Here is a 23,665-nt window from a genome sequence, read left to right on the forward strand (position 1 = left end):
AACATGCATGTTTTTTTCAATTACAATACAATAACAGAAACATTTAATTAACTAAATGAATAACTACATTTATTCTTACCTGTATAACTTTGGTTCCGGCAGCAGCATTTTCTTTCAGCTCTGCTTCATATACATTCTGTCCAAAGATTGGACTATACAAGTTGGCTCCCAACACTTTAACATGAACTTGTGCAGTGTTGGTGAAGACACCATCCGACACTGAAACATTAAGGCTGTAAACAGGTTCCATCCTGTCTTTATTGTGGCTAGACAAAGTGATAATTCCAGTCTTTTTTCCCATCATAAAGTTCATCCGTTCATTTCCAGACAAAATACTGTATTCCAGCTTGTCAAAATCAGAACTGTCTTCATCTGAGGCTTGGACGCAGGTTACAAATTGCCCCTTTGGTGCCAGTTCATTCACATGTGATTCATAAAGAAGCTGGTTGAAAACTGGGGGATTGTCATTTGTGTCATTTACCACAAGTGTGACAGACACGTTACTACTTAAAGGTGGAAAGCCATTATCAGTAGCTCTAACGATGAAGTCATACTTCTGGACTTGTTCATAGTCCAGAATACGGGCAGTCAGAATTAGTCCACTGCTACTGTCGATGTGAAAATAGTCTGTGTTGTTGTGTGAATCAGATAAGATCTGGTAAAGAACAATACTATTCTTCTCAGAGTCTTTGTCAGTGGCGATTACCTGAAGAGCTGGAGTCCCAATCACGACTGTTTCCGATAAAACTACAGAGTAGGACATTTTCTGGAAGATGGGGACATTGTCATTAACATCCTGAATTGCCACATTCACGTCAACCTCAGCACGGGCACCAGTTAAATAGTCAGTTGCTCTAATGGTCAGATGGTAATATGATGCTATTTCATAGTCCAACAAATGGATGATACTTATCACGCCAGTGTCAAAACCAATGTCAAACTGAAGAGCTGGATCTCCATCAACAATTGTGTAAAAGATACTTTGACCTTCAGGGCTCGTTGCATTTATACCAAGGATAGGTGTGTGCACTGGCACATCCTCATTAACAGAAACCAAATAAAAAGATTTGTCAAAGACAGGCATGGCTTTGTTGACAACTGTAATAGGAAATTCAATTGTCGAGGAGAGTGGTGGATAACCACCATCTCTGGCGTATATCACCATCAGGTATTCCATATTAGACAAGTCAGACTCAAAGGCCCTCTTGAGCTTAAGGCTTCCTGTTTGTCGATTGATTTCAAAATGACCATAATCATCCTTGAGAAAGTAAGACACCTCTCCATTAATTCCTTTATCCCCATCGACTGCCATGACTTTGAAAATGTGTGATCCTGGCTGAGCTTCTACTTGAACAGCTGCATAATAAGGAAGTCCAACAAATATGGGGGCATTGTCGTTGATATCTTCTACCTGGACTTTCACCATAACTCTGGCTACATGCAAACGGTCATGCTCCCTTTTTGCCTCAACAACCAGTTCATAGAATTCTTGCTCTTCACGGTCAAAGGGCAAACCTGTGGTTTGGATCACCCCTGAAGTTGGACGGATTTTAAAGCATTTACCAGGGTTCAGCAATGTGTACTTCAGTGGTTCATTAAGACGGTTTCCCACAGCATTGACAACAGCCACCTTGGTGATATTCGGTACATTCTCTTGAATCGAGGAAGTGTAAAGATTATTGGTGAAGCTTAGACCAGAATCCAGAGCTTCTCGTACGATAATGGTTACCATAGCTGTGGTGGAAAATTTCCCATCAGAGACTTTGACACTAAAGCGGAAACGTTCTTTGGAAAAGTTGTTGTTTTTAACAATTATAATACCATTGGAAGGTTTGATGGAAAAATGTTCCAGTGCTCCTTCTGTGAAAGAGTATGTGAGTCCTGTCGTCTGTTTGTCTGGGTCTATGGCTGACACCTGCAGTGCTTCCACTCCCACATAGGTGGGGAGAAGAACGACTGTTTCATAGGCATTCTGGGTGAAACGAGGTGGTGAATCATTTGTGTCTATGACTTCTACTGTGACCTCACTTGGGCTGTCTGCTGTCAACTGTGGTCTGCCATTATCCCTGACTTGAACATGGAAGTGGAAGATCGAAGATGTCTCATGGTCTAGATTTGCAATGGTCCTGATAGAACCAGTACCTGAGTCCACTGTGAAAATCATTTTTGCTGTGTCCTCGACAATCTGATATATGAGCAGAGCATTCTGGTTGTGATCCGCATCAGTGGCCCTGATTACTAGTGGGGAATCTTCTGTGTTTAAAACTAGACTGTTGACTGGTGCAGCTTCGCTAATGCTGCCATAATAGTGAAGTTGCTTGAACACTGGTGGGTTATCATTTTCATCCAAAACTTGTATTAAAAGAGTTGCATTGGAGGCCAATCCAGCCATGTTCGTAGCCTGTACTGTGAGAGTAAAAGATGCTCGAGTCTCATAGTCTAGAGACTTTTGAGTTGTAATTACTCCACTATACTGGTTTATCTGAAAGATTCGATCGGCGTTGCCTTGTTTGATATCATATGTGAGGGTGGACTGACTGACTGCACTGACTGTGGTGACAGAGGTCCCAACCACTGCATTTTCTGTGATGTCGGCTTGGTACTCAGGTTGAGGGAACTTTGGGCCCACATTGTTCGAGAGGGTGACGGCAATACGAACTATCGTGGTGGTGGACAAAGACGGGGACCCATTGTCTGTGACTCTGATAGTGAGTACGTAGTGACCTATACTTGACAAGTCAAGGTCATGTGCAACAGTGATGATTCCCAAAGCTGGCTCAATATGAAATGAATTTCCAATGTTCCCTGTTGGAAAAGAAAACAAATATTTAGTTCATGTAACAATAATAATTTCTAAGTGCATTAAAATAATTTTGGTGAACCAACCTGATTCAATGGAGTAGTGAAGCTCTCCATTCTTCCCTTTGTCTTTGTCCAAGGCAGTCACCTGTACAACGGCTGATCCCACTGCTGCTGATTCATAGACTGAACCCTCATACAATGCACTAGTAAATATCGGTACATGGTCATTTACATCTTCCACTTCCACCAGCACACGAGCCAGGTTCTTCCGGTATGGGAATTCTTGGTCTTTTACCTGTGGAGGGACACATTGTCAAATGTTAGTCTCAATAATGGAGCAGATGTTGGAGAAGTGATTTGATTATTTGGATATTAGGTAGGACTACATTCATAAGAGCATTACACGGTGTCTGTAAAAACTCCAATCTCCCATTCTGATGTTGTAGTTTGTGTTGTGTCTGTGTATTTACTGCAATGTTCAATTATAATTTTACTCTCCATACATTCATCCATTTTAAATGCCGCTTATCCCATTCAGGGTTCTGGGGAGCTGGAGTCTATCCTAGCTAACTTGGGACGAAAGAGGGACTACGTCCTGGACTAGTCACCAGTCAGTCCCAGATCACATATAACGACAGACAACCATTCACGCTCACATTCACACCGTGACTGAGTGTGAACTGAAACTACACCGCCTGCACCTAGTCAGGTCAATGTCCTGTAGCAATTATAATGGTAATACGTGATTCATGGCAACTTAATGTATTTCCATCAGATAGAAAGTACTGTATACATTGAAGAGTTTGATGCTGTCATTATTATCACTATGCATTTGCCGGGAAACCAGAACTTAGCACACTATCACCTCCCAAACATAAAGTGTTGAGTGCATAGTGTCCATTAGACAATGCATTTTGAATCTGCCCTCAACAATGAAGGTTTGACATCTAAGGCTGTAAACAACACAACTACAGTTGAAGGATAAACTGTTTAAATGCCTGGTAGTGGGAGGAAAATGAACTGCTCTATCTCCTCAACATTCAGGGCCTCTAGTTCATGGCTGTTTTTGAGCTGCAGGTACAGTGTGAGCTCACTCTTTCTGCATACTTTCCGAATGTAAACCTGACGATTAAATCAATTTGCGATACCCACATTTGGGAAATGACAACACATTATTCCAAAGCTCTTTTCTTGTGGAGCATGTGGAAGATGTGCAGGCACAATGAGTATTAGCTGTGTGTAATTCGATTACTGTTTTTAGGTAAGCTTTGATCCTTATGAGCATTATGTGTCCTTTCCTAGGTCAAAGGTGAACATTTAACAGACAATGACTCATTCAACAGGTGGACACTGCCATAACTAGACCATGGGTCAGTTAATCTCCACCTGAAGATCTCTTACCATAACAGTAAGGATGTGCTGTGCACAAGCCTCATGGTCCAAACTCTGTGTTGTGTAGACAGTGCCCATGGCGGGGTGGATGCGGAACAGACGCATGCTGTTTGGGTCTATTGCGCTCTGCAAGGAGTAACTCAGCCGGTGATACTCATCTCTGTCCAATGCTAGGACCTGAACAATTTCAGTGTCAGGAGGTGTGTCCTCGGAAATTGTGACATCATAGAATGGCTGGGAGAAGATGGGAGCGTTGTCATTGTTGTCAATGACAGTGATGTGAACCTTGACCATGGAAAGAAAAGAAAGAGAGAACACTGTTGAGTGGTTGTATTCTTACATGCACTTGAAAGTACATGCATTGATGCTTTGCAGATACTTTCATAGTTTCTAGGAAATTAACATTCTGCGAGACCTTTTGCAACATCATTCTTGCTGGTGATGGAACCCTTGCAGTTGAAGTGGTTGTTCCTTATATTGTGATATGAATTTGTAAAATTATTTCCGGTGGGCGACTGGTTAGAGCGTCTGCCTCACAGTTCTGAGGACCGGGGTTCAATCCCCGGCCCCACCTGTGTGGAGTTTGCATGTTCTCCCTGTGCCTGTGTGGGTTTTCTCCGGGCACTCTGGTTTCCTCCCACATCCCAAAAACATTCATGAATTGGAGACTCTAAATTGCCCGTAGGTGTGAATGTGAATGGTTGTTTGTTTGTATGTGCCCTGCGATTGGCTGGCAACCAGTTCGGGGTGTACCCCGCCTCCTGCCTAGAATCCCAATCCCATTCCTTGCCCCTCCACCTTTTTTTTTTTTACTCCCAGTCAATCCTTTTCTATGCTGCCTTAGACACCGTAATAAATACATTGAATGACCGGAATGATCAAGAAACAAAACATATTAACGAAAGTCGTATTAGTCCCTTAGTTTAGCAATGTTTAGCTCGATGCTGATGGGAAATGTTCAAATATCGATTTCATTAAAAATAAAATAAAATACAACTGTCATGGTTTCACTTCCGTCATGGTTTCCACTCCTGTCAACTCCCGTTCCTGCCCAAACCTGCGATTAATGCTGAAATTCAGTCCCGTCCCGCGGGAATCCTGAAAAAAATGTCAGCCTCTACTTCCCAGCAAAAAACAATATTTAAATAAAAAATTGTTTTTTTAGCTGAAAATGATCAAAAAAAACCTTAGCTGTAACTTTGATCAACACATATTCACTAATCCAATTGACTGTGACAGAAAAATGTCAAGAAAATGTTTAGGTCTGTTGTGATAGTTGCATGTCATGACTAGTGAAAGTCTGTGAGTCACCAGTGACGGGTGACAAGGCACAACATAAGGCAACCAAAACACACTGAGCTGGTAGAGAGAGAGAAAAATACAAACATACAGTTCATTCTATCTCAAGGATTACAAAACCAGCTGGTTAAAAGGTTATTTAAAACTAAATGGAATACAAAATATATAAAAAAAAAAAAACATCCATACATATGTCTAGAATGTGAGAGTTCATTTCCAATAACCATGCAAAGACTGGTGGAAAATAAGGAAATTGATCAGTTAGACTAGTGTTTCCCAACCTTTGAGCCAAGACAACCATTTCACATGAGAAAAAAAATCTCATGGCACACACGGCTCAAAAATCTGGGCCTGTTTAACTGAACTCAAAACTAATATAAATTACCAGAAGCCCTAACTTATTCTGTCGTATGAATGGTAAATAAACAGCGTTATTGTACCTTCTGGAAGAACATGGAAGAACATTTAATTGCTCTGCCTGTCACTATAGCTCGCTGGCATAGACAAATGAACAAAGATATATTTGTAATTATTAAATAATTTTCAGACAAATTAAATGACATTGGAGAATTTTCTGCAGAGCCACTGATGATCTCTCACAGCACACAAGTGTGTAACGGCATCCTGGTTGAGAATCACTGGGTAAAATATATAAAGTAGATTTTTTTTTAAAGGCGCTTACACACTGCACTTTCACAGCAGCCACCGCAGGGTAGGACGCAGGACGGTGCAGGGACAACGGCACCATGGCGCAAGCTTAGCCAGATTTGTTGGTTGTAAGCGACCGAACAGGAAGTCACCCGATCCCTTTTCCTGCTGCTTTGGATGTAAAGTAGGTCGCAGACCAACAATATGTATTTATCACTGTTAAAATGGAAAGCCCTGAGTGCTTACAATAGGGAGGAGGAGGAGCTGTGATACAAGTGAAGCATGTGTGGCTATTCTATTTTTTATTATAAGCTAATATTTTTACAATTAGCAAAGCTACAGTATTTAAATTGCTAAAATAACATGTTGATACCCCTTTCAACTAACGTGGTACATCCAAATTAGTAAAAATCTTCCTCCAGTACTGCACTTTTTTTTCTTTTCTTTTTTTTACCACATCCCACCACCAACAGTATGTCATCTGTCTTGTGTCTCAGAGTTTAGAACACTGGGACACCTCATTATTTAGCGATTCCTCCATTTTCGTATTTCTTTCTTTTCTGTGCTTTTTTAACTGTGGAATTACACCACCATCTCTTGTAGTTGTCAATCAGATGCCGTCGCAGCGCGCTAACATCTGGATTGAAAATTATTTTTTTAAAACATTTGGACGAGATAGCACGTACATGCAACGGATGGGCTGGTCAATGGCGCAGTGTGCTCTGCTCAGTGCAGTATTGTATTATTGAGTCATTCATTCCCGCCCTCGAGAGGGGTTGGACTCTCTTCCACTCTGGAGTTGCCTAAGGTGAGAGTCGCCGAGCAAGTGTGGGTATACTTATTGCCCCCCGGCTTGGTGCTTGTACGTTGGGGTTCACCCCGGTGGACGAGAGGGTAGCCTCCCTCCGCCTTCAGGTGGGGGGACTGGTCGTGACTGTTGTTTGTGCCTATGCACCAAACAGCAGTTCAGAGTACCACCCTTTTTGGAGTCCTTGGAGGAGGTGCTGGAGAGCGTTCCCGCTGAGGACTCCATCGTTCTGGTGGGGGACTTCAATGCTCACGTGGCCAATGACAGTGAGACCTGGAAGGGCGTGATTGGGAGGAACGGCCCCCCTGATCAGAACCTGAGCGGTGTTCTGTTATTGGACTTCTGTCCTCATCACGTATTGTCATTAAAGAACACCATCTTCAAGCATAAGGGTGTCCACACGTGCACTTGGCACCAGGACACCCTAGGTCGCAGTTCGATGAACGGCTTTGTGGTCATGTCATCGGACTTGGACACTCGGGTGACGAGAGGGGCGGAGCTGTCAACTGATCACCACCTGGTGTTGAGTTGGCTCCGATGGTGGGGGAAGATAACGGTCCGACGTGGCAGGCCCAAACATATTGTGAAGGTCTGCTGGGAACGTCTGGCAGAATCCCCTGTCAGAAGGAGTTACAACTCCCACCTCCGACAGAACTTTGCTCATGTTCCGGGTGAGGCGGGGGCCGTCGAGTCTGAGTGGACCATGTTCCACGCCTCCATTGCTGAGGTGGCCGACCGGAGCTGTGGCCGTAAGGTGGTCGGTGCCTGTCGTAGTGGCAATCCTTGAACCCGTTGGTGGACATTTGAGGGATGCCGTCAAGAAGGAGTCCTATCGGGCCTTTTTGGCCTGTGGGACTCCTGAGGCAGCTGATGGGTACCGGCTGGCCAAGCGGAATACAGCTTTGGTGGTCGCTGAAGCAAAAACTCGAGTATGGGAGGAGTTCGGTGAGCCCATGGAGAAAGATTTCCGGACGGCTACAAGGAAATTCTGGTCCACCATCCGGCGTCTCAGGAGGGGGAAGCAGTGCACCATCAACACTGTGTATAGTGGGGATGGGGTGCTGAGGGACGTCGTGAGCCGGTAGGGAGAATACTTCGAAGACCTCCTCAATTCCACCGACACGCCTTCCCATGAGAAAGCAGAGTCAGGGGTCTCTGATGCAGGCTCTGCTATCTCTGGGGTTGAGGTCACCAAGGTGGTTAAAAAGCTCCTCAGTGGCAAGGCCCCAGGGGTGGATGAGATTTGCCCAGAGTTCCTAAAGGCTCTGGAAGTTGTGGGGCTGTCCTGGTTGACATGCCTCTGCAATAACGCATGGACATCGGGTACAGTGCCTCTGGATTGGCAGACTGGGCTGGTTCCCCTTCTACTACAGGGGGAATCACACTCCTCAGCCTCCCCGGTAAGGTCTATTCAGGGGTGCTGGAGATGAGGGTCCGTCAGGAAGTTGAATCTCAGATTCAGGAGGAGCAGTGTGGTTGTGGCTGTGGAACAGTGGACCAGCTCTACACCCTCTGCAGGGTCCTCGAGGGTGCATGGGAGTTGGCCCAACCAGTCTACATACGTTTTGTGGACTTGGAGAAAGCGTTCAACCATGTCCCTCGGGGGTCCTGTGGGGGGTGTTTCGGGAGTATGGGGTACCGAACCCCCTGATACGGGCTGTTTGGTCCCCGTGCGACCGGAGTCAGAGTTTTGTCCGTATATCCGGCAGTAAGTCGGAATTGTTTCCGGTGAGGGTTGGACTCCGCCAAGGCTGCCCTTTGTCACTGATTCTGTTCGGAACTTTTATGGACAGAATTTCAAGGCGCAGTCGAGGAGTAGAGGGGGTCCAGTTTGGTGGCCTCCGTATTGCATCTCTGGTTTTTGCAGATGATGTGGTGTTCACGAGTGAGGGAAGAATGGAACGGGCGACAGGCGGATTGGTGCAGCATCAGCAGTGATGCAGACTTTGTATTGATCCATTGTGGTAAAGAAGGAGCCAAGCCGAAAGGCGAAGCTCTCGATTTGCCGGTCAATCTACGTTCCTACCCTCACTTATGATCACGAGCTGTGGGTCGTGACCGAAAGAACAAGATCCCGGATACAAGCGGCCGAAAATTAGTTTCCTCCGCAGGGTGTCCGGGCTCTCCCTTAGAGAGAGGGTGAGAGGCTCGGTCATCCGGGAGGAGCTCAGAGTAGAGACGCTGCTCCTCCACATCGAGAGGAGCCAGATGAGGTGGCCGTGGCATCTGATTCGGATGCCTCCCGGAGGCCTCCCTGGTGAGGTGTTCCAGGCACGTCCCACTGGGAGGAGGTCCCGGGGATGACCCAGGACACGCTGGAGAGACTACGTCCTTCGGCTGGCCTGGAAATGCCTCGGGATCTCCCCGGAAGAGCTGGATGATGTGGCTGGGGAGAGGGAAGTCTGGGCGTCACTGCTAAAGCGACTACCCCCGCGACCCGACCACGGATAAGCGGTAGAAAATTGATGGATGGATGGAGTCATTCATTGCATTTTATTAAACACAAGTACTACTGAGCCAAACTATCAGTCAAATATTTTGTGGCTATTTTCATTAAGTATTGAGATTGATAAAATTAGAACATTTCAGATGTAGGAAGATGAGAAGATCCTTATTCCATATGTTTTCCTCTTCTAAGTCAGTTCGGAAATGAGTTTAACACAATTCTTGACCCTTAAGTCCTTGTGTCAAAGGAGCCCGCACAATGTGGCCTGCTTTTAAATCAGTTAGCTCTAGGGAAGATGAAAAAGGCAACCACTTCTCTCATTTTCTGTGCTGACTGCGCTCCTCCAAAATAAACTAACCAAACTGAAATTGCTACAGGAGCAGCGGTATGACTGGGCGAGGAAAGCATCAACATGTATTTTGCACACATTCAGTAACTAGATCCTGAGATTTGGAAAGAAAACATAAGAAGAAGTGGAAGGAAACAGACTGGAGAGCTGCCAGACAGTTAGTCTAAATATAAACCTGGCTGCGGCAGTCAGCCTTCTCTAGCTGAACTGCTAAGGCTCTCCCTGGCGGCACAATGCTGTGCTGAATCTCTGTACAAGAGACTTCAGTCCATCTTATAGGTGTGTATTTGTGTGCAAATGAGGAATGCATAGGGAAAGGCATTTTATCTGAGCAGATGAAATGCAAATTATAGATAACTGACAGCAATTTTTATTTTGAATGTAATGGTGGAATGGTGAAACATGGGCTTATGAAAAAATATTTAATGTTGTAGCAGTTTAAAGTAACAGTAAAGAGGAAAGTTACCCAATTCTCTTTTCTCCCATGCTAAAGTCAACATTTGCTAACATAACAGGATAAATAATCCAAAACGTCTTCAGGAAAATAAGTATCTAGATTAGGTTGATGTATTCTCGCCTTTATGTGTTACAGGATCTCAGTGTGCCAGTATATCGATTCCATAAAGTGTGGGCAACTCTTAATCCTAAAATACACCTCAACGTTTTATACATAAAATCCAGTAAGTCTAGCTCAAGTCAAACTATACCGAAAACATTAATGTGTTGTATGTGTCTTACCTGTGTGTATGCAATGTTTATGCCATCTGTAGCCTGCACTGTTAGGTTGTAGAAGGAGCGTTGCTCAGCATCCAAAGGCCTGGCAATGATGATGGTGCCCATGGCCTTCTCAACATCAAATACACTGTCTGTGTTCCCACCTGGTCCGCACAGGGAGAGTGGCAGGGGTCAAACAATGTTAATCATGAAGACTTATACTTACTTACACACACACACACACACACACAGACGCACACACTGATGCACACATAGAGACACACACTGGTTAACATGTTCAGAGAGATGTTTATTTTTCTGGCTGTCATTTGCAGTGGTTAAGAACTGCACTGAATCTCACTGAGTAAGACTTGAGTTACATTAGGTTGCAACATGAAAATGTCAAATTTATTACGTGTTTTACACCACTGCAAATTACAATGGCAAAAAAACAAACAAAAAAAACCCAAACATCTGACAGTGCTAGTCAAACTGATCATCATTATCTTTGTAAAGGTAGAGTTTCTCAGACAGCTCCTATATTGGATCGCATACTTCTAGTACTGTGGCCGGTGAGTGTAAAGCTTTAATAGGATGTTTTGATGTCAAATGATAATAGATATCAAATATAAGTAACAACTCCAACTTTGAAAAATGTGGTCCATGTTTCTAGACTGTATGTTCCATTGAATTATTTATGGGAACATTTTGGAATGGACTGTTACTGTAATTTCTTAGAACAAGAGAAATATGCTAGAAACAGACAACAGCGCTATTGAGAACAAATATTTTCAAAGGCAAATGGCAATTTGTTGCGATTTTTTCTTATTAGCAGTATATTCAATGAGCAGAGATGTGCTGTTTGTTCAGCAGTAGGAAATGGGAAAGATGACACAAAGACAGAAAAAGACATTAAAACATACTGTGATCACAGGAAGGTTCAAATTACTGTGTCTGCTGTCCAAACCAAGCATCCTCTTTTAGGCCATGTGGAAGAAGGAGGTTTGGCAAGAATCCTACTGAGGCCAGAGAGAACCTCCCATCTGCCAAGACCAAATTGTATACAAAGAAACTCAGCCTCTGCCAACCTTCAAAATTGGTTTCCACTGCCTGGAGGGTTTATGATCACTGTCTCTCCACAGAACACGCCAATACCTCACCTCACCATGCAGTGTTCAATTAAATGCAGTAAACAATTGGTGGAGGAGCAATTATTAATCATATTTATCATTTTAGTATTTACTATTTAACATATTTATTCTCAAGAGATCGATCAGAAGTCAATAAAGGGAAGCATTTCCTTACTCCAATGCTGTAATTTATGCTGCTCTGTTTCATTCTTTACATCTACTTGTTTTGCAGTGCTGTTTCGCTACCAGCGCAGTATTACACTTATATGCTAATGAGGATTAGCAAGTGTGCTTGTGAGATAGCATTTGAAATAGACTGTAACATATCAAATGAAAGTTTAAACAACAATAAAATCCAGTTCATCTAAAAGTTTTACAAACTTCTTATAAACTAGCACCAAACAGGTTCTCAATGTTTGCTTGCACAAAGTAATTCATTAACGTGAATCCTGACAGTAGTAAAACATTTAATTAAAATTTGTCTTCTTTGGTGTTGGTTCCCTTGTATAGCAAAAACCTCCAAACTGAAGCACTATTCAATAACTAGTCAACATACTGCAGCATACTCCAGACGGGAGTTATTTGGCCATTAAATGCCTGTTAGACCAAACATCTAACGTGATGCCGTGCAACACTAGCTTCTAATTGGATCAATATTTGTTTTGAAGTGATATACTATCACGCGAGAACAATCTCTGGGTGTTAACAGCCAAACGATGAAAAAATTCACCAAGAGAGCCATGCCGCCACCCCTTCTAATCAGTGGTTTCGCATATGTACAGGTAAATGCAAAAGCATAATTTTACGCTATCCTTACAGTTTATCATGGACGTCCTGCCTGTTTAAATCATCTCATGTGAATCAATGCTCCTCAATGTGAAAATACAGTTTGTCAATCATTTAAAATAGCACATCTGGCGACACTTCATACTCCACCAATTACTATCCGAGCAAACCTATATTGCTTAATGAAATGCTGTTTGATACCGTACTACAGATCAAACGGCAATCAATGAAAACAGCTTCTTGGTTAAATAGTCACTAAACCAACTAATTGAATACATAATTATATAACCTGATGATATTTTAGTGTTATGGAAATTTGATTTCTTACGATATGGCATGACTCCTTCTTCTGACTGGCTCCAAGCAAGCCCTCAGGGGTGTCAAACACATTTTTGGCTCGGGCCACACTGTTTACGTTTTCCCTCTGAGTGACATGTTAAATGTTTTATTGCCTCATCATATTATTACATAGACACAATAAGTTGATGGATAAGTAGTTTTGAAATCAGAAGTCATGAATAATAGTTAACTATTGTTCAAGTTACTGTAAAAAGGTTTTGGTAACCAAAGAATGCTTTTGCAATATCTCAACATTTATTACATATGACAAACTGAAATTTTGGTATGGATTTTAGCAATATCCCATGGAAGTTGTCGCACTTAATTGGCTTTTGTGGGCCACATAAAATTATGTGGCGAGCCGCACCTGGACCCCGGTTTGACACCTGTGCCTTAGATCTGTCCGAAGTTTCCAAATTGCAATGCGGAATAAACGTTATGTCTTGATAATTTGGTTTCCTGTTATTTCAAAATGTTTACATAAGCGTAAAAGAACCGCTCTGCTAATCACCTCTCATTTTGCCTACAACTCATCCTCACCTCCGTTTCTCGTCACCGTTACACACAGCAGTGCTGGTTTACACCTGCCTATCAGTTGTGGTATTTTAAGGTACAAAATCAACCACCACAATTCGTGCCAGGTTTTATCAATCACATACCGCATGTTAAATTAATCTATTTTCATAAATCCCTCCCAATATTTTGCATGTTAGGGTAGAAATGTGAAAAAATAACTGCGCAGCAGTTTTGGTCATTTGGCAGACACAATTCTGGGGGTGGGGGGCGGCGGGGCGGCATGGTGGTCGACTGGTTAGCACATCCGCCTCACAGTTCTGAGGACCAGGATCAAATCCCGGCCTCGCCTGTGTGGAGTTTTCATGTTCTACCCGTGACTGGGTGGGTTTTCTCCGGGTACTCCAGTTTCCTCTGACATCCCAAAAACATGAAGGGTAGGTTAATTGAAGTCTCTAAATTGCGCGTAGGTGTGAATTAATTCTGGGGGCGCCCGAGTAGTAGATACGTTTCCACATCATCTGCTTGTATGCGCAATCATGTTTCCACCCGTTTTTGCGCTTGTAAACCTTTCTACATGAACAAATGCATGTTTACTATATGAATTTGTCTTTCTGACAAATTACAAGTAAATTACACATCAATAACTTAGTGGGAGCCTGGAGCAAAAACCCAATGACTTGTTACTACTGCTTTAAGTAGCACTTACTGTACATGCACAGATGGCTATCTGCTGCATGTACCAAGGGAATGTCTAATTTAAAGCAGTTCATAATTATTCTGCCTATTTCATCTTCTGGGTGGAGTATCAGATTTTTATTGGATAATGATGTGTTTGATATGAGGGTGTGGTGGGCGCATGCTTAAATGTGGTTGCTATTACATCATATTACAAATGTGACAGTGCTGTGAATAAGACATATATAAAGAAGAGTAATGATCACTGCATTATCACCTTGCCAGGACACAGTCTTCTTTTGGCAATTGGTATAAATATTTAGTATGCGAAAATATGTTGTTTTATTTGTACACAATTCTACAAAGCCAGAAATCCATCCATCCATCCATCCATTTTCTTTACCACATAGAGCATAGCCGCCATATCTAGAGGCAACACAGGTTTTGCATGACCCAAACTGAAAGCGTAGCCATATTCTGACTAACGAAGCCAAAGAACCGGATCAGTCAGTGATCCTTTTAGATTATGACTAATGCATCTCTGACCAAAATTCTATTCAGAATCTTTCGTTTTCAACAGCTTGGCTACAGAGAGCATTACCCCGAGTTACAGATGCGATTGCAGCTCCAGAACTCACCCATCTCCAGAATGTCATAGCAACCGGACACTGACACTAAGGCATGCTAACTTGGATGACCTGACTTGTAGTTATATTCAATGGAATTTTGTTAGTAAGATAAACTTTTATTTTTTACAATATTACACCAGCAGGTTACACCACCAACAGATTAGAAATATCGACGAAGAACAATTTAGAGTCGTGTGGAGTAAATACGATATATAGATGTTAGCTCTGTGTGCTGATGTGTAAATTAAGTGAATAAAAACGAAAGACGAGACTGCTTCTTGAGAATAACACACCTATCAAATCCGACCATGCGAAACAGGTGGCCAAGCCAGCGACGGCCAGCCTGACCCAATCAAAATATGGAAAAGTGCGTACGCAGTCTGCTGGGGCCAGGCGACCCCTACACGCTTGGCATAAACATCGTATTAAGTGGAGGAAAATAAAGTATTCTCTTAGTAGCGGCGAGGGAAATCAAAAATCTAAAATAACATTTTGAACGACAGACTCCTGCCTGATATCAACTTCCTATTAATTACTTATTGCTTGTCAACAGACCTTCACACAACGTGGGCGGACGATGACAAAAGTGAAATCAGCCAGAACAAATTAAAAATAAATGAGACCAAGTTGAACGTTGACAGCATAAAAGAGGAAATGGAAGTCAGATACCTTCAGAGGAACAGTTCCGGATGCAAGTGCTCTGTAGAATAATAAACATCTCAAGGAAAGACCTGGGACCTTTCAGGCATGAAGCATTGAGGAAAAAGAGGAGAGAACGAGTGAGACACAAAGACCAAGGGAAGAGGACGAAAGGATGGCATGACAAAGGGACAGATAGAGGAGACACGACCAGCACAGTCCCTGCTTCCAGCCGTTTTAAATAATAAAATAATTACTTTAAATGACAAAAGCTATATTGCCAAAAGTATTCCCTCACCTGCCTTGACTCAGATATAATTTAAGTGACATCCCATGCTTCATCCATAGGGTTTAATATGACATCTACCCTCTAAAATTATGACATCTTAAACTCTGCTGGAAAGGCTTTCCACAAAGTGTGTTTATGGGAATTTCTGAAAATTTTTCTGGAAGCGCATTTGTGAGGTTACACATTGATGATGGACGAGAAGCCTGGCTCTCCGTCTCCGCTCTAATTCATCCAAAAGTCTTCTATAGGGTTAAGGTAAGGATTGTGCACGTCAGTGAAGTTCATCCAGATCAAACTCTCTCATCCATGTCTTTATGGACCTTGAGCCATGCACTGATGCACAGTCATGTTGGAACAGGAAGGGGCAAACTCTAAACTGTCTCCACAAAGTTAGAAATGTCCAAAATATTAGCCCCTAAACTCAAATGAACATTGCATAACAAGAGATTTAGGACAGTCAAACAGTTTGGGCATTACCCCTTCCTGTTTCAACATGTCTGCGCACAGTCCACAAAGCAAGGTCCATAAAGACATGGATGAGAGAATTTGGTATGGATGAACTTGATTGGCCTGCACAGAGTCCTGCACTCAACCCGATAGACAGTGAGCCAGGCCTTCTCGTCCAACATCTGTGTATGACCTCACAATCTGGGTAAAAATTCCCAAAACCTTCTCACAGGATTTGAAGCTGTTACAGCTGCAAAAGGGAGCCCAACATTATATGAAACCATATGGATTTGGAATGGGATATCACTTAAAATAATATATGACTCGAGGCAGTCATTCTTAATTATACTGATTAAGGCCATATTTGATGTAAATAAATAAATAAATAAATAAATATTGCTGTCACGGTGGTTGACTGGTTAGCACATCCGCCTCACAGTTCTAGGGAGTGGGGTTCAATTCCCGGCCCTGCCTGTTAGGAGTTTGTATGTTCTCCCCGTGCCTGGGTGGGTTTTCTCCGGGCACACCGGTTTCCTCCCACATCCCAAAAACATGCATGGTAGGTTGATTGGAGACTCAAAATTGCCCGTGGGTGTGAATGTGAGTGTAAATGGTTGTTTGTCTCTATGTGCCATGCAATTGGCTGGCGACCGGTTCAGGGTGTACCCTGCCTCCCGCCGGAAGATAGCTGGGAAAGGCTCCAGCACGCCCGCGACCCTATTCTTTGTTACAGCCACGTTGCTCCGCACACGACGGTCTGTCTTTTACTTTAGTGAACAGATAATCTGCCTCCCACCTGTCTTGGACGTTAACTGTTTTCCATCTTTCGTTTTCAATTTTTGGGAAGGGTAAGTATAAATTTGCTCGAGGAGACTGGTAGCATAGTTGCTAACGACTGCAACAGAAAGGGAAGGGGCGCTCGCCGGTCTCGACTGATGGGCCTAGCATTCTGGGATTTGTAATATTAGTGGTGCATATGATGTATGGTATGATCTGTTATTCTTAACTATTACACTTACTGTCACCTTAATATGAACATTAAAATGAATAAAAATGTTCTTCTTCTTTTCCTTTCGGCTTGTCCCGTTAGGGGTCGTCACAGCGCGTCATCCTTTTCCATGTAAGCCTATCTCCTGCATCCTCCTCTCGAACACCAACTGCCATCATTTCTTCCCTCACGACATACATCAACCTTCTCTTTGGTCTTCCTCTAGCTTTCTTGCCTGGCAGCTCCATCCTCATCATCCTTCCCGTTTCTTCACTTCCTGACCACACTCACCATTGCTCTGGACGGTTGACCTCAAGTATTTAAAGTCCTCCACCCTTGCTATCTCTTCTCCCTGTAGCCACATTCTTCCCCCACCACCCCTCTCATTCATGCACATATATTCTGTTTTACTTCGGCTAATCTTCATTCCTCTTCTTTCCAGTGCATGCCTCCATCTTTCTAACTGTTCCTCCAGCTGCTCCCTGCTTTCACTGCAGATCACAATGTCATCTGCAAACATCATGGTCCAGTCTAACCTCATCTGTCAGCCTATCCATCACCACTGCAAAAAGGAAGTGGCGCAGGGCTTTCCATTTTTCATTCTCTTTAATGCCTTTCTAACTTCCCCCTTACTAATCATTGCCACTTCCTGGTCCACCACACTTGCCTCTTCTACTCTCCCTTGTCTTTAATTTTCCTCATTCATCTTTCCATCTAGCTAGTACACTGCTGGCACCAGTCAACATATTTCCATCTCTATCCTTAATCACCCTAACCTGCTGCACATCCTTCCCATCTCTATCCCTCAGTCTGGGCAGCCTGTATAGATCATTTTCTCCTTCTTCAGTGTCCAACCTGCCATACATGTCATCATATGCCTCTTGTTTTGCCTTTGCCACCTCTACCTTTGCCCTGTGTCACATCTCAATGTATTCCTTTCGCCTCTCCTCGGTCCTCTCAGTGTCCCACTTCTTCTTTTTCCTTGTATGATTTCCTGTACTGTGAGGTTCCACCACCAAGTTTCCTTCTCTTCTTTCCTGCCAGAAGATACACCAAGTACTCTCCTGGCTGCCTCTCTGATCACCTTGGCTGCAGTGGTCCAGTCTTCTGGAAGCTCCTCCCGTCCACCGAGAGCCTGTCTCACCTCTTCCCGAAAAGCTGCACAACACTCGTCCTGTCTCAGCTTCCACCACATGGTTCTCTGCTCTGCCTTTGTCTTCCTAATCTTCCTCCCCACCACCAGAGTCATTTTACACACCACCATCCTATGCTGTCTAGCCACACTCTCCCCTACCACTACCTTACAGTTGGTAACCTCCTTCAGATTACATCGTCTGCACAAGATGTAATCCACCTGTGTGCTTCTACCTTCGCTCTTGTAGGTCACCCTATGTTCGTGCCTCTTCTGGAAAAGTGTTCACTACAGCCATTTGCATCCTTGTTGCAAAGTCTACCACCATCTGTCCCTCCAAGTTCCTTTCCTGGATGCCGTACTTACCCATCACTTCTTCATCACCCCTATTACCTTCACCAACATGTCCATTACAATCTGCACCAATTACGACTCTCTCTCTGTCTGGGATGCTCAGAACTACTTCATCTAGCTCCTTCCAGAATTTCTCTTTCACCTCTAGGTCACATCCTACCTGTGGGGCATAGCCACTAATCACATTACACATAACACCCTCAATTTCAAATTTCAGCCTCATCACTCGATCTGATACTCTTTTCACCTCCAAGACATTCTTAGCCAACTCTTCTTTTAAAATAACACCAACTCCATTTCTCTTCCCATCTACACCATGGTAAAATTATTTAAACCCTGCCCCTAAACTTCTAGCCTTACTGCCTTTCCACCTGGTCTCCTGGACACACAATATATCAACCTTTCTCCTAATCATCATGCCAACCAACTCCCGAGATTTTCCTGTCATAGTCCCAACATTCAAAGTCCCTAGGCTCTGTGTTTTCCTCTTCTCTTTCTGCCGAAGAACCCGCTTTCCACCTCCTCTTCTTCTTTGACTTCGACCCACAGTAGCTGAATTTCCAACGGCGCCCCGCAGGTTGACGGCGCCGGTGGCGGACGTTGTTAACCCGGGCCACGACCGATCCGGTATGGAATTCTTTGGATGAACGCTCATATTTGTTTGGCAAGGTTTTAAGCCGGATGCCCTTCCTGACGCAACCCTCTGCATTTATCCGGGCTTGGGACCGGCCTACAGTTTGCACTGACTTGTGCCCCCCATAAGGCTGCATTTTTAAAATGAATCAAAATATGGATCTGTAATTCTGTAATACTGATCAAGAAGGTTGAAATCCTTGTGAAAAATACAACCCCAATTCCAATGAATTTGGGACGTTGTGTTAAACATAAATAAAAACAGAATACAATGATTTGCAAATCATGTTCAACCTATATTTAATTGAATACGCAACAAAGACAAGATATTTAATGTTCAAACTGATTAACTTTATTGTTTTTCGCAAATAATCATTAACTTAGAATTTTATGGCTGCAACACGTTCCAAAAAAGCTGGGACAGGGTCATGTTTACCACTGTGTTACATCACCTTTTCTTTTAACAACGTTCAATAACATTCTGTTTTTATTTATGTTTAACACAGCAACCCAGCTTCATTGGAATTGGGTTGTATCAGGGAGACATTGATACATGGTAAGTTATAGGCTGCAAAAAGCAACCAGTCAGCCAATCGCACTAGTCAGAAAGTAACTCAAGTTGGATACATGCTGGCTTTCAGTGCTCAGTGACAAAGAAGTGAGACCTAGACAGTGTTGATGAATGTAGCAGTATTTCCTTGCACTGTCACACCACTTGAATCTAATGGAATTACAGTAAAAAGTACTGATAATTGGATCACATCACTCTTGCCACGCCAGTCAGTACTATAGGGAAATTGAGCTTTGTGCATTTCACACAACATAATCTCATGTAAGCCTCTCAAGTGAAGGTCAACTTCGACACATCAAAGGCATAGTAGTGTAAAATGTTGGATCATTACACTAGATACAAAAATGTTGAAATTTGATTTATGATATATAACATACAAATGAGCGGCACGGTGGGTGACTGGTTAGAGTGTCTGCCTCACAGTTCTGAGGACCAGGGTTCAATCCCTGGCCCCGCCTGTGTGGAGTTTGCATGTTCTTCCCGTGCCTGTGTGGGTTTTCTCCGGGCACTCTGGTTTCCTCCCACATCCCAAAAACATGCATGGTAGGTTAATTGACAACTCTAAATTGCCTGTAGGTGTGAATGTGAGTGCGAATGGTTGTTTGTTTATATGTGCCCTGCGAATCGCTAGCAACCACTTCAGGGTGTACCCCGCCTCCTGCCCGATGATAGCTGGGATAGGCTCCAGCACGCCCGCGACTCTAGTGAGGAGAAGCGGCTCAGAAAATGGATGGATGGATGGATGGATGGACATGCAATTAGCCCTCTACTGGTTGGCAGGAAACTATTTTGTGGTTTACCTGTGATGTCAAACCATAAGGGGGCCGAACTCCGCTCCATGGCGACCACGCCAACAATCTCTGTGACTTTGTCATTCTCCATAACAGTAAAATTGTAGAAAGGCTCATCAAACAGAGGTGGCAGAGCTGTGTGAGGAGGACGACGAATCCACTCAATGTGGAGGCGAGCCGTAGAAGACTTCTGAGGACGACCATTGTCTGTTGCCTTGATCTAAAGAGAGAAATCACCAAGCTCAATTTTAAAGAGACGATGAGAAAGGCTCATTATAGTGTCAGTGACACACAAAACAAATGAATTGGTTATATACACAATTTCCTTCTTTTTTTTTCCCTAAATTGAGCTGTTGCTAGAAATGCTCTCCAGACATCTTAAATGTAGGAATTCCATTACAATGCACCAATGGAGCTACACAGGAGGATTCAGCGAAATGCTGAATTAAAGCCATTTCCATTTAAAAAATGTTTTTGTTTTTTTTTGCTATTTAAAGGATTGTTTATGTCAGCATTATAACACACTTCAGAACCGATTATTACCCCCGCCTCAACAAAATTAATCATCTTGCAATAGTTTTGCATGCTTAAATATGTCTCCACTTAACAAAGAGTTGGAGGATACCGGTATTATTTACCTAACAATTGAAGTCTCCAACCTCCTACTCTGAAATGTAGGAGCATTTATTTTCCCAATTATTAACTAAATGCATTAGGAACAGCCAATCTCCAAATTTTGGGTGCGATACTGAAATTGTTCTCATAAAATACCATAATAATTTTGGATATTCTGTGATCAGCAATTGGACTAATATCAGTTTTACATACTGTCAGGATATCATAGCTCCCAGCAGTGAAGGCCTTGCGAGATGACACCACTGCCGTCTTGGGATCAATGAAGAACTTCCCATCCTCGTTGCCATCCACAATGCTATAAGAAAGGTCACTGTTGGGTCCATCATCGCGGTCATAGGCAAAGACCCGATAGATAGGCTCCCCCTTCTTTCTACGCTCCCTCTCTGGTAGTTTGACTTGGTAGACTTTCTCTGGAAATGTCGGTTTGTTGTCATTTTCATCTAGGACCTGGACCATCACCCACACGGTACTCTGCCTCGGACTGGGTCCACCATCTGATACCAATACCTTAAAGGACAGGACAGAATGAAGAGCATGACTGCCTATGAATAAATGACGGCGGTCCAAATATTTGCAATTTCCACAAATGCATCCTTCAGTACATTCTGACACGTTTTCTTGGACGAACTCGGAGTAAGGATGACATTTATGGTACCTCCTAAAATTAGACAGTCAAACAATATATACATATGCATATTAACAAATTTCCACTACGTATGGCCCTCTTGCAGGATTGTACGAGTGACTCCAAACAGGGTTGTAGGTCGAGCCACATTTTGACCCAAATTCGGATTCATACTGTGTGCAGAGAGGATTGATGCTTTTTTTACATTGAAACTTTTAGACACTAGATCAGCATTTTTTATCTATACACGTCAATAGACAATCTACTGTCATGGGTGTGTGTTATGGTTGTTGTCTTCCCCCTGTCTCGTACACACCTGCTCCTGAGCGCATCATCCCCATCTGTGCCTCGTTTACCCTAATTACCCCTTGCATTTAACCTCGTGTCTCATTCTTTCTGGTAGCCAGTTCATTGTACCTTGTCGTCGCGTTCCAGCATTCCTTGTTTCCACGTCACAAACTCACAGTAAGACAAGACCCTGTTCCGATTATCGACCTCGCCTTTTTGCCTCAATTTTTTGGATACTGTTGCCTTTTTGGGATTGCCTGCCTCTGCCCGTATATTAAACCTCTCTTTTTGAAACTGTCCATTTGTTTTGGAGTCGTGGATTTTTGGGTCCTATCCTGTGTTCCGTTCATGACACTACTTTGAGTTTATATGCTGAAATGAAATACCAAAATCTTATTTACCTGAATACATACATTTACTTCATACATATTCTACGTATGTCATTAAGTCATTGGTGATAAGGGATAGGGGAGGAGCTAAAACACAGTCTTTTTTTTTTCAAGGAGTTAGTTTACCTCAACATAAGGAAGTCATCAATACACATTGTTATACTGGAGTGGTTCTGCAGATCATATCTTCGTCTTTTCCTTTCGGCTTGCCCCGTTAGGGGTTGCCACAGCGTGTCATCCTTTTCCATGTCAGCCTGCATCTCCTGCATCCTCTTCTCTCACACTGGCCTCATGTCTTCCCTCACGACATCCATCAACCTACAACGTTGGCCTTCCTCGAGCTCTCTTGCCTGGCAGCTCCATCCTCATCATCCTTCTACAAATATAATCATTATCTCATGTCCAAACCATCAAAGTCTGCTCTCTCTAACTTTGTCTCCAAAACATCGAACCTTGGCTGTCCCTCTGATGAGCTCATTTCAAATTTTATCCAACCTCGTCACACCGAGAGAGAACCTCAACATCTTAATTTTGGCCACCTCCAGCTCTGCTTCCTGTTGTCTCTTAAGTGCCACTGTCTCTAATCCGTACATCATGGCTGGCCTCACCACTGTTTTATAAACTTTGCCCTTCATCCGAGCAGAGACTCTTGTGTCACATAACACACCTGATAGCTTCCTCCACCCGTTCGAACCTGCTTGGACACGTTTCTTCACTTCCTTACCACACTCACCATTGCTCTGGACTGTTGATCCCAAGTATTTCAAGTCCTCCACCCTTGCTATCTCTTCTCCCTCTAGCCTCACTCTTCCCCCTCCACCCCTCTCATTCATGCACATATATTCTGTCTTACTTTGGCTAATCTTCATTCCTCTCCTTTCCAGTGCATGCCTCCATCTTTCAAACTGTTCCTCCACCTGCTCCCTGCTTTCACTGCAGATCACAATGTCATCTGCAAACATCATGGTCCACAGGGATTCCAGTCTAACCTCATCTGTCAGCCTATCAATCACCACTGCAAGCAAGAGAGGGCTCAGGGTTGAACCCTGATGCAGTCCCACCTCCACCTTAAATTCCTCTGTCACACCTACAGCACACCTCACCACTGTTCTGCGGCCCTCATACATATCCTGTATTATTCTAACATACTTCTCTGCCACTCCAGACTTCTTCATGCAGTACCACAGTTCCTCCCTGGGTACTCTGTCATAGGCTTTCTCTAGATCTACAAAGACACAAAGTAGCTCCTTCTGACCTTCTCTGTACTTTTCCACGAGCAAGGCAAATAATGCATCTGTGGTACTCTTTCTCGGCAGGAAACCATACTGTTGCTAGCAAATACTCACTTCT

General features: G+C 43.4%; 1 protein-coding gene across 7 annotated transcripts in view; it reads right to left on the reverse strand.

The window, feature by feature from the left end:
• fat3a (FAT atypical cadherin 3a) overlaps window positions 1-23,665 on the reverse strand; it is a 182,085-nt gene that overhangs the window by 37,383 nt on the left and 121,037 nt on the right. For 3 of the 7 annotated variants that reach the window (XM_061681169.1, XM_061681167.1, XM_061681172.1), the window contains exons 5-11: window positions 21,206-21,520; window positions 20,387-20,597; window positions 15,203-15,271; window positions 10,483-10,622; window positions 4,204-4,479; window positions 2,887-3,097; window positions 80-2,805 (exon numbers count right to left, since the gene is read on the reverse strand). In XM_061681169.1, coding sequence (XP_061537153.1) covers window positions 80-2,805; window positions 2,887-3,097; window positions 4,204-4,479; window positions 10,483-10,622; window positions 15,203-15,271; window positions 20,387-20,597; window positions 21,206-21,520 — 3,948 coding nt within the window. Of the gene's footprint in view, window positions 1-79; window positions 2,806-2,886; window positions 3,098-4,203; window positions 4,480-10,482; window positions 10,623-15,202; window positions 15,272-20,386; window positions 20,598-21,205; window positions 21,521-23,665 lie in introns of those variants that run through there. The other 4 variants (XM_061681170.1, XM_061681168.1, XM_061681171.1 and 1 more) reach the window with 3 other exon arrangements.

This window comes from Phycodurus eques, chromosome 7 (assembly GCF_024500275.1).
Source record: "Phycodurus eques isolate BA_2022a chromosome 7, UOR_Pequ_1.1, whole genome shotgun sequence".
In the NCBI taxonomy this organism is placed as follows: Eukaryota; Metazoa; Chordata; class Actinopteri; order Syngnathiformes; family Syngnathidae; genus Phycodurus; species Phycodurus eques.